This window comes from Leptonychotes weddellii, chromosome 15 (genome assembly GCF_054177405.1).
Source record: "Leptonychotes weddellii isolate Sample4059 chromosome 15, ASM5417740v2, whole genome shotgun sequence".
Lineage (NCBI taxonomy): Eukaryota > Metazoa > Chordata > Mammalia > Carnivora > Phocidae > Leptonychotes > Leptonychotes weddellii.
Genome location: NC_138383.1, coordinates 34,172,227 through 34,188,960, shown reverse-complemented (window position 1 = coordinate 34,188,960; position 16,734 = coordinate 34,172,227). Strand labels below are relative to the sequence as shown.

General features: G+C 41.0%; 1 protein-coding gene across 3 annotated transcripts in view; it reads right to left on the bottom strand.

The window, feature by feature from the left end:
- Nucleotides 1-16,734, bottom strand: part of MYO1D (myosin ID) — a 319,454-nt gene that overhangs the window by 217,222 nt on the left and 85,498 nt on the right. For all 3 annotated transcript variants that reach the window (XM_081805376.1, XM_081805377.1, XM_081805375.1), the window contains exons 3-8: nucleotides 14,411-14,504; nucleotides 12,336-12,501; nucleotides 11,058-11,111; nucleotides 9,483-9,578; nucleotides 5,352-5,468; nucleotides 2,823-3,026 (exon numbers count right to left, since the gene is read on the bottom strand). In XM_081805376.1, the coding sequence (XP_081661502.1) occupies nucleotides 2,823-3,026; nucleotides 5,352-5,468; nucleotides 9,483-9,578; nucleotides 11,058-11,111; nucleotides 12,336-12,501; nucleotides 14,411-14,504 (731 nt within the window). The remainder of the gene's footprint in view (nucleotides 1-2,822; nucleotides 3,027-5,351; nucleotides 5,469-9,482; nucleotides 9,579-11,057; nucleotides 11,112-12,335; nucleotides 12,502-14,410; nucleotides 14,505-16,734) is intronic.

The following is a 16,734-nucleotide window of genomic DNA, read 5'->3' as shown; positions in this document are numbered from 1 at the left end:
AGAAGAAGAAGAATGTAGCAGGAGGGGAAGAATGAAGGGTGGGAAATCGGAGGGGTAGACGAACCATGAGAGACGATGGACTCTCAAAAACAAACTGAGGGTTCTACAGGGGAGGGGGGTGGGAGGATGGGTTAGCCTGGTGATGGGTATTGAGGAGGGCACGTTCTGCATGGAGCACTGGGTGTTATGCACAAACAATGAATCATGGAACACTTCATCTAGAACTAATGATGTAATGTATGGGGATTAACATAACAATAAAAAATTTAAAAAAATAAAAGAAGTCACTTCATTACTTGATTGTGAATTTCATCAAATATTAAAAAGTGGGGAACCAACAAGTTAATATCTATGTTCCAGTAAAGTTCTACGGATTCTAAAAATACAAATATTGATTGATAACGCTACATAAATATCGGAGCTGAAGACCACAGTTTGAAATTCTTAGAAAGTCAAACGCACATCCAACATCCAAGGATACGCAGAGCTAGAAGCACATGGACGAAGGCACCACACACTCACACGCACTCACATCCTGATACAAGGACACTCTATGGTACCACGTCTTTAGCACACACATGGTTAGCAACTCCCTCCATCCACCCCTCTCTACACCTGCACTTATGCACACGCACTGCCTCCTTTGCCTCCCTTTTACTCTTCGATCCAGTCCAGTCTTTGATTACCTCCCCCCGCTCCACTGAAATGGCTCATCAAAGACCCCAAGCATCTCAGTGTAGACACTTTCTTGTGCCTCTATATAGACGTCTTACTCAGACACTCAGCGTCACTCCATATGGTTTCCCACCTTCTTCTTCTTGAACTTTCTCCCCTCTGGGATTTGTGACACCACACCTCCTTAATTTTCCTCCAATTTCGCTGGCTGCTCCTTCTGGGTGACCTTAGTTAAGATCTCCACCTGACCTCTAAAAGGTGGAGGTCCTCTGATCCTCTTCTCTTCACTCTCTAACACCTTATGAGTCAACTCATTCGATGCTAAACAGTAGTAATGTAATACTACTCCCAAATCTATTACTCCAACACAGACCTCTCCTCTGAGCGCCAGACTCATGTGCTTGACAGCCAACCCGACAATATTCCTAGAGGCCTCACAGCCATCTCAAACATATGTGTTGTCAGGACTCTTGCTCTTCCCACCTTGAAAAACTGTTCCTACCTTACTTCTAAGCATGAACAAAGGGCTCCAGAAGTGTAGGAATTTATTCATTCAACAAATATTAGCTGACTGCTTACTCTGGGCAGGTTATTGGAGATACAGTACTAAAGCAAACATATTCACGGTCTCAGTCTCCAAAAGCACAGGGAGTAGGATGAAGGAAAAACCACACACACACACACACACACACACACACACTCGGAAGGTGAGGTGTGTGGCATCGGAGGATAATTTAACCTGTTCGGAACTCACAAGAGGCCGGGAAGGCATCCCTGAGAAAGTGGGCTGAGATCAGAAGGATGACTAAGAGCTGACGAGGCAAGAGGGGGAGAGAAGAGGGATCCAAGCAGAGGCGACAGCCGGTGCAGAGGCCCTGTGGCTGGAAGGAGGAAGGGATAGAGACAACCTGCAAGGCCTGAGAGAACACTAAGGTGCTGGAATGAAGGAAGGAGAGCAGAGCATGGTGTGGAATGAGGCAGGAGATGCAGGCTAGAGCCAGACCACGCTAGGAGCGATCCTTGATTTTATCGTTCCCCAAACAGGGGCTATGGATTTTACATCTCAAACACAGCCCGTCTCAAATCATCCTCTTTTCCCCATTTCTACACTACCTGCCGTCACCTTTGTTGGATACTGAAATATCCCCGTAACAGTCTCCCTACTTCCATCCCCACCCACAGAAGATTCACCATACTGAGCGATCGCTTTAAAAATGCAGACTCGCTGTCATTGCCTCTGCTTAGAATCCTCCACTCTTCACTGCACCTGGATAAATCCAAATTCCTCTCGAGACTAAAAACCAAGCCTGGGACTTAGAAGAGTCAAAATGGAATACGCGGCCATCTAATCAACCAGCAACAAAGAAAAAGAAAACAAGGAAATGTAAACTTGGGAACATAACACATTTACCACACAGATAACAGACCAAGGGTTAAAGTGATCAGCTTTTACAAACAGGCAACAAAACAGCGAGCGGCCCTGAGGAAAATGTACAAAGGACACACCAGGCGATTCCCAGAGTGGATTTAAATACCTTACAAGCATACGGAAAGATGCTCAAATCCACTGGCAAGGAAAATGAAAGTAACCACGAGGTACTCCCATACACCCATAAAGTCAGCCCATTTAAAGTTTAAAATCAGCGTGTCCTTTGATGTGGTGAGCTCATTCCTGGGAGTCTGTCCAGTGGGAATAAGAGCACTGGTGTGTAGGGACACACGCACAGGATATGACAGCATTCTTTCTCGTGGCAGAAAAAGGAAACAGGTGAATGAATTAAGGGGAGGATGGTTACTAACTCATGGCACCATCCCCACACAGACACAAAACACAAGGGATGAGAACTCCCTCAGCTGACCTGAGTCAGTCTTCATCAAACACTGGTGGGCAAAGCAAAATGGAGGGCGGTGAGAGGGCCCGTGCAGGCGTCATTAGCTTCCCAGTTAGTCGGATTCACTCTCCTCAGAACGCTTCCTGAGAGTGATGCTCACAGTCAGGGCATTTTATTGAGACTGTGATGGTCCAAAAGCACCACTCTGGGTTCTCAAAGCCTGAGCCCACTTTCATGGAACGTCTGGACGCATCCTCACGGAAGTGCACTGAAACTGCATTCCCAGGCTGAAACAATGTCAGTTAGAAATCCCACCTTAGCAAGGGCATCCCTGCCGTAGCTAGCTTCCTGCTCCGTGTGCTGCTTGTCGATGATGTCGCGCCCTGTGGCCACCGTCCGGTAGAGAAGGGCCTTCTCGACCACGTCCGTCTTGGTGGAGAGCAATTCTGCTATGATAGATACGACCTTGCCATTTTCAATGAGAGGCGTGTCACCATCCACCACAAATTTTAAATTTCCCTACACCAGAGAGAAAAAAACAAGACGCCATTTCCAGCAAGATTCTGAAACATTATGTCAGGGATATATTTGCCAATTAAAGATAAAATTCAAAGTGACCTTGTTTGTAGCACTGATTTTCTTAAATACATTACACGTATATAAAAAACTAGCGCTTCATCCATCTTTCCTCTCTTCTCTAGACACTGATCTATCTCCTAATTTTCAGTATTTATTTTTGACGGAGAGAGGTTTTACATTTTTTTGTAGTCGAATCTACGAATCTTTTGCTTTGGGGTTTCTTTTACTTTGGTGTCATACTTAGACCATTCCCACTCCAAAGATTTTATAAATATTCAATATTTTCTTTGAATACACAACTTTTCCCCTTACATTTAAGCTTTTATTATTATTATTATTTTTTTATTCTTATGTTAATCCCCATACATTACATCATTAGTTTTAGATGAAGTGTTCCATGATTCATTGTTTGCGCATAACACCCAGTGCTCCATGCAGAATGTGCCCTCCTCAATACCCACCACCAGGTTAACCCTTGTTAGTTAGTTAGTTAGTCTTGCACAATTCACAGCGCTTACCAGAGCACATACCCTCCCCAGTGTCTATCACCCAGTCACCTCATCCCTCCCACCCCACCCCCCACTCCAGCAACCCTGTTTGTTTCCTGCAATTAAGAATTCCTCATATCAGTGAGATCATATGATACATGTCTTTCTCTTTTTGACTTATTTCACTCAACATAATATCCTCCAGTTCCATCCACGTCGTTGCAAATGGCAAGATCTCATTCCTTTTGATGGCTGCATAATACATTTAAGCTTTTAATTCAGAATTTATGTTGCTAAGTGTTGCAAAGAATCTAACTTTATTTTTTCAGATGGTCAGTTAGTTGCTCTAATACCATTCACTGAATGGCAGAGCTTTTCCTCCTGATTTGAAATGTCACCTTTAGGGGAGCCTGGGTGGTTCAGTTGGTTGAGCATCTGCCTTCAGCTCAGGTCAGGATCCTGGGGTCCTGGGATCGAGCCCTGTGTCAGGCTCCCTGCTCAGCGGGGAGTCTGCTTCTCCCTCTCCCTCTGCCCCTCGCCCCAATCATGCTCTCTTTCTCTCTCTTTCAAATAAATAAATGAAATCTTAAAATCTGAAATGTCACCGTTACTATATATTAAATTCCCCCAAGTTTCTGAGTCTATTTATATTTTACTTGTTCAATAAGCAATAAATACTTATCAACCCTCTACCAGCTGTCCAGCACATCAACCAATCTGTTGATTAATCTGATGATATATCTGAGCAACAAGTTTTAAAGTACTTTCACTTTACTATCATTTTAAATCTGGCAGAATTAGTCATGTATCCTCTCCTCTTTTCCCCCTACCCTACTACTCTTCTTTAGTACATTTTATTTGATCTTCTTACATGTTTATTGGTCCAGGTAAATTCTAGAGCCATTACATCAACTTAAAAAATAAAATTCCTGTTTGGATTCTGAAGGATATTGTTGCACTTTATTTATAAACTGGTTGAAAGAACGGGACAATTTATAACGTTCAAGTCTTCCTAGTTAGGAACATTTACTTATGATAACATTTATATTGCCCTATGATATTTTTCATATAGGTCCCACCCATTTCATTAAGAGTTAAATCTTGCCACATTAAAGTGAAATGTAAGTTTTATCCCAGATTTGAATTCATGGTGTCACTCATTTTTTCTAAGGTTACATGTTCACTATATTTTCAACGTCTATAATTATATACACAGGAATGAGAGAAATCTGACAGATGGCCCTTGACCTGAGTTTGCTATGGTGTAGTGCGGCTTGACTGGACCATGGGTTGGCCATCTTGTCTAGCCAGTTGGCCACCGTGAATTGGCTGCACCTTTGGGCCAGTTGTACCACCCCTTTAGGGCTCATTTCCTAACCTGAAAAATGAGATGGTCAGGATTCTAATTCTGATTATTTATGATTCTACGCTTCAAGTGCTACTGGAAATGTATTCTGTTCAAAAGATTTTAGCTTTTACCATTGGTGGTCATATCATTACTGAATTCTTTTATCCTCAGAATGAAACAGTTCAAAATCTGACATACCAGTAAGACAATGAATTAAAGCTAAGTTTCAAAACCTACAGTGACTTCGAAAATTCCTCATAATATTATAAAATGATGGAGAGAACCACAGACAGTAATTGCTTCAAAACGTAAGAGAAATTTTCTTTATATAAATTAGTTTTTAAATCTGCAGGGAAAAAGCAAAATCTTCTGAAAGAGCATCCTGTCTCCACAGGGAGGCAATATATTCTGAAAGGTGTCCCTACTCACCAAGTGAAGAATGGCTGCCAGAATCTTATACACCGTTTGAGTCTCCTCAGGTTTGAAACCAATTACTTTCATGGCATCAGCTACTACTTTGAATTCTGCAGCGTCGTTGATAGAAGACTGGGAATGAAAATGGAAAACTTAAGTCACTGACATTTCATATGGGCATTAAAATCTATCAATTATGAGACTACATTCGAGTTTAGCCAAGGTCTTGATGCTTTTGTAGTAAGTCACTAAGTACCCAGAGAAAATAAAATTATTTCAAGAGTAGAAATATCACTCAGCACCATTTGTGTGTGAGAGCCACTATCACATAAAATAGGCGTGACATACTTTTCTGGAATCTTCAATAAGGGAGCAAGTCCTGAGCTGCTTCACAGAAGCTGACTGCCACTCTGTAATGAGTGAAGAAAACATGGGATGTGATTCACAAATGGAAATACTGACCATGGGAGCTTCTCGAAGACACACGCCTGACTATTGTTGCCAATGGCTTTTTGTTCCACAATTAGTCTTGTAAAGTCTGGGAATAATACTCCCTTCTCTTGGATGGTCAGGCTTTTTACCTCACAGGTGAGGAAAAGAAGGCCCCCGTCCCCCAAAGCAGAGTGGGCTGCCTCAATCATTCAGCAAGCTATTAGATATTCTGGGACTACAACCACTTTTCACAAACATTTGGTGCATCAGATCTTCTAACTGGTTCGAGGGGGCTGCTCTAGATTGAATGTTTGTATCCCCCTAAAATTCATATGTTGAAATCCTGATACCCCCCGCCCCCAAAAGGTGATGGAATTAGGAGGTAGGGCCTTTGGGAGGTAATTAGGTCATGAGGGTGGAGCCCTCAATAAATGGGATTAGTGCCATTGTAAGAGGCCCTAAATTCCTCATCCCTTCTGCCCTGTGAGGACATAGAGAAGGCTCCACCTATAAACCAGGAAGAAGGCCCTCACCAAATCTGCAGGTGCCTTAATCTTTGACTCCCCAGCCTCTAGAACAGTGAAAAACGAACATTCGCTGTATATAAGCCACCCAATTTATGGTATTTTTGTTGTAGTAGCCCAACTGGAACAATCAAAGATAAATCGCCAGCCTCAAGGAGCTATAGCCATCAGGTTGGAAATACCAACACATCAACAGAAATTTACAGTGAAGCAATGGTAACGACCTATCTCAAGAAAGTTTTCCCAGAGCAGCAGCTGCAGAAGGCCTGACTGATCTTTTCCTTGGTGCATTTCTCCTCTGGCAGGGACACAGAGGACCTGGCCTGACGCTCATCTTTTGAGGAGGCACATGGGAAGGGGTCCTCTGTGCCTGATGAGTACCTGTTCCTCTAGTATCCAGGACATGACAAGGCAAGTCCCTCCACCTACCTGGTTCTTTGACCTTGGGCAAGATACTTAACCTCCTCGAGTCTCAGTTTCCTCATGGGTAAGATGGGCACAACAATACAGGGTTGTTGTGAAAATTGGATGAGAATTATGTAAAGCACTTCCCTAGTTCCTAGCACATAAAAAGCACTAGACAAGTATCAGATAGAACTATTATTATAAACTGCAACTGTGCTGAAACTGCATAAAAACTAGACAGAAAGTCTAAATGTCCTACTGTGGGGAACTATTGGCTGCTAGAACACTGATTTGTTCACCTCTCTCCAAGTATACTTGTCCTTCAGGACTGGTCTACCCCGCAGCCTCAGGAGGCAAATCTTCATGGGCAGAAACTATCATGGTGATCTTATTCCCATTACCAAGGGACTGACCAGCCATGGGCTTGTGATGCTATTCTGGTCAATAAGACATGAGGTTTCCCTAGTTACAAAGGGACATGAGCCAGGATCATATCCTCTGCCTATGACTTCTGGAACTGCAGCTGCCATTTTGGGGCCATGAGGAAAATCAGCGTAAGCACACAAGTCAAATCCAGTGAGGATGGGAGAGTTTTAAGTTGGAGAAACAAACAACATCTGGGTCCCTACCAACACTGATGGCATTAAATTAACCAACTCTGGAACTGTCCCATCTCAGGGTTTCTCTGAGTTACATGAGATAAATTAAAATTTCTTATTGTTTTGGAAGACTTTCATTTGGTTTTATCTTCCCCTTCAACCCAAAGTATCTTTTTTTTTTTTTTTAAAGATTTTATTTATTTATTCATGAGAGACAGAGGCAGAGGGAGAAGCAGGCTCCCCGCGGAGCAGGGAGCCCGATGCGGGACTTGATCCCAGGACTCTGGGATCATGACCTGAGCCGAAGGCAGACGCTTAACCGACTGAGCCACCCAGGCGTCCCAAACCCAAAGTATCTTAATTGTACACTCTTTCCTATATTTTTAGGATAATTAAGTAAAATTGTGATACACGGTATAATACTTTATAGTTATTAAAATCATTCTATTAACATATTTAATTGTTAATGGGAAGATATTAATAAATAGTCATTTAATAAAAGCAAATTTATTTCATCAGAGTTTATTGCATGATTTCATTTATAAATATATATACATAGAGACACCTGGCTGGCTCAGTCACAGCAGCATGTGACTCTTGATCTCCGGTTCATGAGTTTGAGCCCCACAGTGGGTGTAGAGATTACTTAAAAATAAAATCTTAAAAAAAAATAAAATAAATTTTCATACCATCATCAATAACTATCTCTGGAAGGTAAGCTTTAGTATATTTTTTCTTTTCTTCTGGTATATCTTTATTTAGGTTTTGACTATGATCACACATTATGTCTTTTTTTTTTGTAAGAGAGAAAAACAAAGGAGGCAGGGAGAAAGAAATGGGAACTGGATGAAAGAAAACCGAAGTTACATTTAGCTTCAGGCAAAGGCTAAATGTTCATTTAATACTTGCTTTCTGTGGCAGTGCTACATGATCGGGCCAAAAGTAATTTGGTCAGTAAGACAATTTGATTAAAGAGGAACATTTCTGGTCATTGGCTTTTTAAGTGCTGGTTTCACAATCCCTTCTGCATCTCTGAGCACTGTTGGCCTACTCTCAGAAAGCTCAAGTGCTGCCCTCTATTGTCTTGTTTTCAATTAATTTTCACCCAGACATCCTACTCTGAGATGATTGTAAAAGTAAAACAAAACAAAACAAAAAAAACCCATGCAACTTGAATGTCAAACAATGGAAAATTAATCGGGAAAGCCTAAATATCATTTATTTCTATGCACGGCAATAAAAATACAGCTAATCAGGTAATGCATGTATAATTCGCTTTAGATGAATAATAGAAATAAAAAAGGAAACACCTCCCACATCTTAGATCCTTTTCCTTTCTTTCCTTTTACAAATTCTTTTATTTCTCCCCTGACTACAAAAGCAATGCATTTTTTTTATTACAAAACAAATTTAAAACATGGAAAAGTACAAGAACACAGATACCTGTAATCTCAGCCATTCAGAATCAGTAATTAAAACCTTCCCTCCATATCTTATTTTATGTATTTATGTACCTTGCTCTGACAAAGTAGGATAATATTGTAATTACCAGTTTATAGTCTACCATCAACAGACTACTATATTATTAGGATGAGCTGTAAAGTGACTAGCAGAACACTAATTAGAAATAAAAGAGCAGAAAAACATCTGCATATGGGAGTGCAAAAGGCCCATATGCAAGTGAAGGGAAAAAAACTTAAAATTTGAAGGCTGAATAGAAATGATCCAGGGTCACAAAACTATTTCCAGGATATGTCAAAATCAGTACTTGAAAAAATAGTGAATGGAGGAGATCTTTGATACTCATTTTCAACCAGGGTGCTTTTAAAGTTCCTTCTGTCTTCCCAACTTGCCTGTGGCCAAACCATATGGCATCTTTCTCTGAGGTGGATTTCCTAGTCATATCAATATTTTTACAGTGTCAAAAGGAATAGGATTGAAAAAAACCCACAAGATCACAAGAGAGAAACTTCATTTCCGTCAGATGGCAATGAAACACAGAAATGGTTATTAAGTGAAGTTGTTGAAGTGAAGTTGCAGTCAGTCTCTGTCCCTGAGAATTTAAAAACCAGAATGGAAGAAAAGAGTCACTCATTTGCTTAAAGGCAGCAGGCTGGACCAGAGAATTACTTAATGTCCCCTCCGGTTTTTTGTCTGATTCTGTATCTCAGAGAGGAAGCCCTTACCTTTAATTGAGCGCCTACATGGATATAGTTGTAGGATGACAGGGATTTCTGGAGATGTAGAGAGCATAGCATCTGCTCTGAACCTCCCTGAAGTAGCTGAAAAAATATTTAATTAGAAATAAATTGGCAAAATACACGCTGAGCCAAGTACATCAAATATTGTAACAATGGTAATCTTGCTTTTACTATGATCATTTGTTAAACAGGAGCTTATGCATTGTGGTGGTCACTTGCTTAGTGGCCTCATTATCCAGACAAGATAGAGTTGTGTTTCAGAATTCAGAAAAAGTCAATATTGCTGTGGAAGTAAGAGGTATCAGCAGGCAGTCACATGCTGAATCACACTGGAAACAAATAGCCTTTCCTCGTCAATCTCTGTCAGGAAAGGAACACCACTGGATACCCACGACTGAAGGGTTGAACAAAGACAAATTTTAACACATTCATCCAAGTAGGAAAAACACTGGGAAGAGTGTATGGGTTCTGGACATGAAAAGAACTCTTTTATATTCGGTAGAAAAACAGTTTAAGGAAAACATGGTGAATTGTCAACAAAAACACGAATACGATATGGATGCGTAGCCCTTATTTATAGAACATACCTTTGGAAGGCACTACGTTTAAATTTTCTACATTAAACTGTATGCTTTGTTTTACTTAAAAGGTATAATTATCAGATTTTCGAAAGTGATCTTTTAAAACTAAATATACCAGAACTTGTATATACAAATGAGCACTGTCTGTTAAAACAGTTACCTAGAAAAGATTAAACCCGGCTGAATTGTATTCAACTTATGCTGACACTGCTCATCCCCTGCAGAGACTGTCTCCATATGGAAATCAATCGTACTGATTTATAGTTTTACTTTTAAAAAATCTCAAACAGCATTGCTTCATTTGATCACCCACTTAATTTCTTAGCAGTGGTTCATGTTACTTGGGGCTTTAAAAATTTTAATTATGTATCATACTTGTTCTCTGAGCACAGACTTGTTAACAGAAAGGCTACTTTAAAAGATTCTGCCTTTGACTCTAAAAGCATTCTCAAAAGAGGTATCAAATTTTTTTCTAAGCAATCACAGCTTTGATGGGATAAAGACGACAATTCTCCCTTGAATTCATAATTGTTTTAAGTAATCATATTGCTTTATAGCCACCATGAGCAAAATAAACTGGAACTGTATTCCTGTCTCTGGGCTCCCAAATACGGGAACAACAGCTTCAATTCAAAATAAAACACAATTAATTTAACATATCCAGAATTTACCATTTCAAAAACTTTTACAGATATTAAACTGTTCTCTACATTGCCAAAAAATGGAGGTGATGCTCAACCAAGGCAGTCAAGTCATCTGGTGGGTTAACCACCTGCTAGCTCTTTATAATAATCATGCTCATCAAATATCTGAAGCAGCACGTGGGCTACGGTGTGTGCATGCATGTACACGTGTGTAATGTGTCCTGGGCCAATGGAGGCAAAGGAGGCACAGGACAGGGGAGAGTCCCAACATAAAATATTCATTCCCGGTACAACTGGGCCAATGATGGATTACCTGCACAGTAGCGGATACTAACCTGATAAAAAGAATGAAAGCTTCTTTCTCCTGGCTGTTGCACAATCACTCGAGACTAAAAAAAAAAAAAAAAAAACCACATTAAATCATTAATCTGAGAATGCACCCCGAAAACAAAGTGCAAGTCAAGTTCTCAGGAAATCGCCTATCAATAGTGCATTTAAATGTCCTAAAGACCCCATGGATTACCCACCTAAAACTAGGCCTCCTCTGTGGGGTTTTCTGTGCAACTTTTAATATTCTTTTTACTGCTTAAAACAGAATTCCCTAAACTTTATGACAATGAAGCTTTTTTTTTTTTTTTTTTTTAACCTGGAGCCTAAAGACGAGATTTTTAGGGGGAAGAGGATTGGACGTGGGAGAACAGGAAAGGATGTTCAGGGTCCCCAGGGTCTGCTGGCATTTCAAAGAGCAATGCCTTATGTCCTGCAGGAAAATCAGTTGAGCAAGACCAATCTATGGAGGCCCCTGCCTTAGATGGCCCCCGAAAGCCTGCTGTTGAGAGGTCTCACAGTGTACGTTCATTCGGAGGGGTCCTTCTGAGGGACCCTGCATGTAAAGTGAAGCCACGAAACATTTTGGAAAAAGACTGATAACACCAGGCATTTCCAGTCCTTTTGTAACTGACACTGATAAAAACCCTTATTTCCTTAATGGTTTGACATCGATTTAACAAACAGAAATAGATTTTGCTGTGTTACACTGTCATAAAGGACGCTATGAACACACAGAAACCAGAAGAAAATGAGATTCAGGTTCATTAAAATAAATATACATGGAAGTATCAAGTCAGTGTGTTGTATACCTTAAATGTGCGTGGTGTCAAATATCAATTATATCTCACTTAAAAAAGGAGAGTTCTACGGGCATAATTCTGTGAAAAGAACATCAATGGGTGGGCTGGCTTTTCTGCGCTGCGTTCAGGACAACAGGAGGAAAACATGTGGGCAATGGTGATGTGTCAAAAGAGTAGAACTGATTAGTCCTAGATTGTGTTTTGGTCAAATCTTACCCAGAAGTTGGCATGCATTCACATCCACTCCCACTCCTGGCCACACATACACACCTAAATCCTTATCTACGAAGCCCAAACTTTTTCCACCCTGATATTGTAGGAGCTAAGAAGAAGAGCATCTTGTCACAGAAAAGGAACTGAGGAGCAGGAGGATAGGATTTAAAACTACTTTTAAGTAATTTAAAAAATTCTATACACATGATTAGGTTTAAAAAAAAATTCAGCACTGGAAAACATTACCCTCAGAAATTAAGCACATTTTACCTTCTCCAATAAGTAGTTATTGATATGTCCACCAATAGGATCCCCCTTGAAATCAAAGTTGATATCCATATATTTTCCAAACCTACTTGAGTTGTCGTTACGGTTGGTTTTGGCATTTCCGAAAGCTTCCAAGACACAGTTGGACTTAAGCAACATATTCTTCACTCTTTGGCACAGATAAATGAAAGTCATCATAAAAAGTTTAGAGGCTGGGCCTTTTAGAAAAACCAGGTTTTGTTAAAGCACATCCAAACATTTATACAAAGATGCTGACTGCAGCATTGTTTGCAATATTAAAACAAACCCTAAATGTCCACTAGTAGGGTTGGATAAAAAAACTTTTTTCCTAGTATAGGATGCATTGACAGAGAAAGAGGTCCAGAATAAACTAATGAATGAGAAATTAGGTTGCAAAATAACATGTGTTGCAGGGTCTTTGTGGGTCTGTGCATGTGTCCACGTGAGTGTGTGTGGGCAAGCACATAGGTCAGTAACTACTTAAAAATCGGGAAAGGCTAGTACATTTCACTATAGGGACCTAGCTTGACAGGGTATGTACAGTGGGATTTCGGGGGACTTCCACCTTGGACAAAATGCTGTAATTTTTAGTTTTTAAGTGAACATGTTTTATTGACAAAGAAAAATCTTAAAAAGATGTGTTCTGAAAAGAAAGAATGGGTGACACATTCATTCCTTATTCAATGAATGCTAACTTTCTATAGCACAGTCTCTCCCAATGGATACTTTTTAACTTTCTGCTAGTCCTTAAGTCTTTGTTTTTATTTCCCTGGCAAAACTCCTCTAGCATGGCCACACCTGCAGGAATCACACTGGCCACTGAAATAAACTAATGTAGCAGATCCTCTATGACTCTAAGTCACCCCATAACCCTGCCAGCTTCTCTCCTCCCACATGAAAGTATACTTTTAAAATGTGGGGAGGGGGGATTGCACGCTTATGGTAAACAAAGGCAACCATCTTTAAAACTATAGTAAGATATGCCCATGAAACACTAGTCAATGTACACATGCCTGACTCTACTATACCAACTGGCTTTAGAAATAAAATAAAGTTAGTTCTCCTGAGCTTCTACAGAAATTCAGATAACTGACTCATATTCGTGTCTTCATCATAGGAGATTGCAAATTCAGAATCAGAAGTGGGGATGTGTCACAGTCAAGAAAAAGGTCTCTTTGACCTCCAGCCCAGTTATGTAGAAATGAGGAAAGCCCTGGAAGGGTAAGTCTAGTCTACACCGCCTTCTTTCATACCAACCCTGCATCCTTTCTTTTCTAGTCATAAACTGAAGGCTGAGATGTGCATGCGGAGGGGACTCTTCGGAAAACAAATACTGAGCTTCACACTAGCAACTCTGAAAATCTTTTTTTCTCTCAAAAAGTGCACACCATAGAAGAAAGTTAAGTCATGTTACTTTATCGCCACATTTCTTTCTTAAAACAAAAACAAAAACAAAAAAACCCCCATCCATTCGTTCCTTACAAATGGATTAAGAAAATACTACGTGGCGCTCAGTGCTAAAAGCCGGGTCCCGCAGACAGCGCCCAGTAGTCTGCATCCTTGTCATACGCTGACAGCAGCCTGGCATGAAACTTAGAAAGAAAAAGGAATCATTCTTAGTGTTTCTAATATCAGGGGTTTGGGCTGTGACAATGCAATTCAGGGAAGGCATGGATCTGCGTCCCGGAGCCCCCTTTCCCTCCAGGAACCCAGGGCTCCTCAGAAGACAGCATAACAAAGACAACTTGAACAATGACATCTGCCCGCGGGAAGACCTTAGCTGAGCACCTGTGACGCCGAAGGCAGCAGTTACAGGTGGAGTGGGGAAACTTCCAGCTCTTGCAGCATTACCTCGTTTCCTATTTAGGTAAAGCTTACCAAGCAGTATTTCTCTACGAAGAAGCGAATATAGAAATAGGGTGACACAGATCAAAGGGCAGAGATAGTATTTAATCATCAACAAATGCTGGCTCCGTATCCGAGCTTCGGCCCTGGCAAGTGTGTGCAGAAAGTGAAGCCCCAAAGAGAGCATCTCCCCATCTTCGTACCGCCCTTACCTCTCCACCTCGGCTCTCTGGCTGGGGTTGGTGATGGCCGCGATGTACTGCATAATGTACTTACTGGCTTCCGTCTTACCCGCACCACTCTCCCCTGCGGGAAAAGTTGTGCAAGGCTTAACACTGTCACTGAAACCAACAGTAAGCTGACTTGTAACAGAATAGTTGCAAATTTTGATGTTATTTACTTAAAATTATTTATGTTACATCGCTTTTTTTTTTATGAGTGATTTCCTCCCGTCTTGATACAGTCTAGGTTCTAACAGCCCTGAAAATGCTGAGAAAAAAATAAGCCTATTATAGAAGTAAAATAACAAACAGATTACAAGTTAAGATGTACTAAGTAGAAAATATCAAGGGATAAAATGGGGTAAATGAATTCCTGAGACCAGAGTCTTGGTGCTTGGCAGTGACTTTTAAGCACAGCAGAAACAAAACAAGCTAGTGACTCAAACACTGGCCATGGCTAAGTTCATATAACTTTTTTTTTTTTTAAGATTTTATTTATTTATTTGACAGAGAGAGGCACAGCAAGAGAGGGAACACAAGCAGGGACGGGGAGAGGGAGAAGCAGGCTTTCCGCTGAGCAGGGAGCCCCACGCAGCGTTCGATCCCGGGACCCTGGGACCATGACCTGAGCCAAAGGCAGACGCTTAATGACTGAGCCACCCAGGCGTCCCAGTTCATATAACCTTATGCTCTTCAGCAAATTTCTTTTCATCTTAACAAGGATGAAATATTCCTTCCAAAAATTAAAGTCAGAGCAATTTTAGTGAAAATAAAACCAAACCAAACAGCAAGCTCCAGACATGGCGTCACAGGAAAAGCAGGACAACTGGTATAAGATGAGCAGAAGGGATCAGTTTAGAACGAGCTACCCCAATTTTTAAGTGTGTATGCCTTCTGACCCCCAAATTCCACTTGTAGAAATTTATACTACAGAAATAGTAAAAATACTAATGGGATCAAATAATAATTATTATAATCTTTAAAGACTTAAGGAGTATTTCTGCAGACTATACTGTGTGTCACAGCTGAACCTGCAAATAACATGCCTGTCAGTAGAGGAATGGGCAGATAAAGGATTCAACTATTCAATGGAATATTGCACAGGTGTTAGACAGTCCCCCACTCCTATAGGCATGCTAATGAAAAGATGTCCACTCTGCGGGGCACCTGGGTGACTCAGTCGGTTAAGCGTCTGCCTTCGGCTCAGGTCATGATCTCAGGGTCCTGGGATTGAGCTCTGCATTGGGCTCCCTGCTCAGCAGGGAGTCTGCTTCTCCCTCTCCCTCTGCCTCTCCCCTGGCTTGTGCTCTCTCTCTCAAACAAATAAAATCTTTAAAAAAAAAAAAAAAAAAGAAAGAAAAGATGTCCACTCCATAGTGTTAAACAGAAAAACAAGTTACATAATAGTAGTTATAACATAATTCTGTAACACAGTTACACATTTATAATATAATTTAATATGCATGTATGACTATATGTGTTATACACACAGAAAAATGTATAAAAAGGATAAACACTAAATTCACAGCTGTTACTGCTGGAGTTTTGGGGGTAACAAGGTATTCAAAGGGGAGAGACTTTTTGCCTTTACTTTGTATGCTTAAATGATTGATTACTCCCTCCCTCCTTTTATAATCAGGTAGTATTGCTTTCATAATTGAATATAATGTAGTCCTAGGATATGATTCTCCAATACTAAGTTATTATAACTCCTCTGACCCTTAATATTCTCATCTATAAAGTAGAAACACAACTGTCTTAGCACTCAGAATTGTTTTGATAACCAAAATGGAATAAGGGTCATAAAAGCAGTTTTACAAGTATAAAGCCCCTAATGCAGATGTGAGGTATTATTAGCACCAAAATACATTCCCACAGTGTGGGAGAGGCCATCCGGGGTCAGCGGGCAGATGCTTTCCCTATCCCCAATTCACACTACATGAGATTCCGCGAAGAGCTCAGCTCCAGCTCCCGGGCACACAGGGTCTATCACCTGTCTCCCTGCTACGTAGGCTCTGAAGCTCCAGCCTCCAGCTGGGACAGCCCATTTCTGGTCCCCATGCCTGGATGGCCCGTGACACTAACTCCCACTTGCCAATCTGACTTTGAGTTGTACCTCAGGATTTCATTTTCTTCCTTTCATTCTGCTGTTATTTAAAATAACCTTTGTGGGGCACCTGGGTGGCTCAGTCGGTTGAGCGTCTGCCTTTGGCTCAGGTCATGATCTCAGGGTCCTGGGATCGAGCCCCACATAGGGCTCTCTGCTCAGCGGTGAGTCTGCTTCTCCCTCTGCCTGCCTCTCTCCCTCTCCCTGC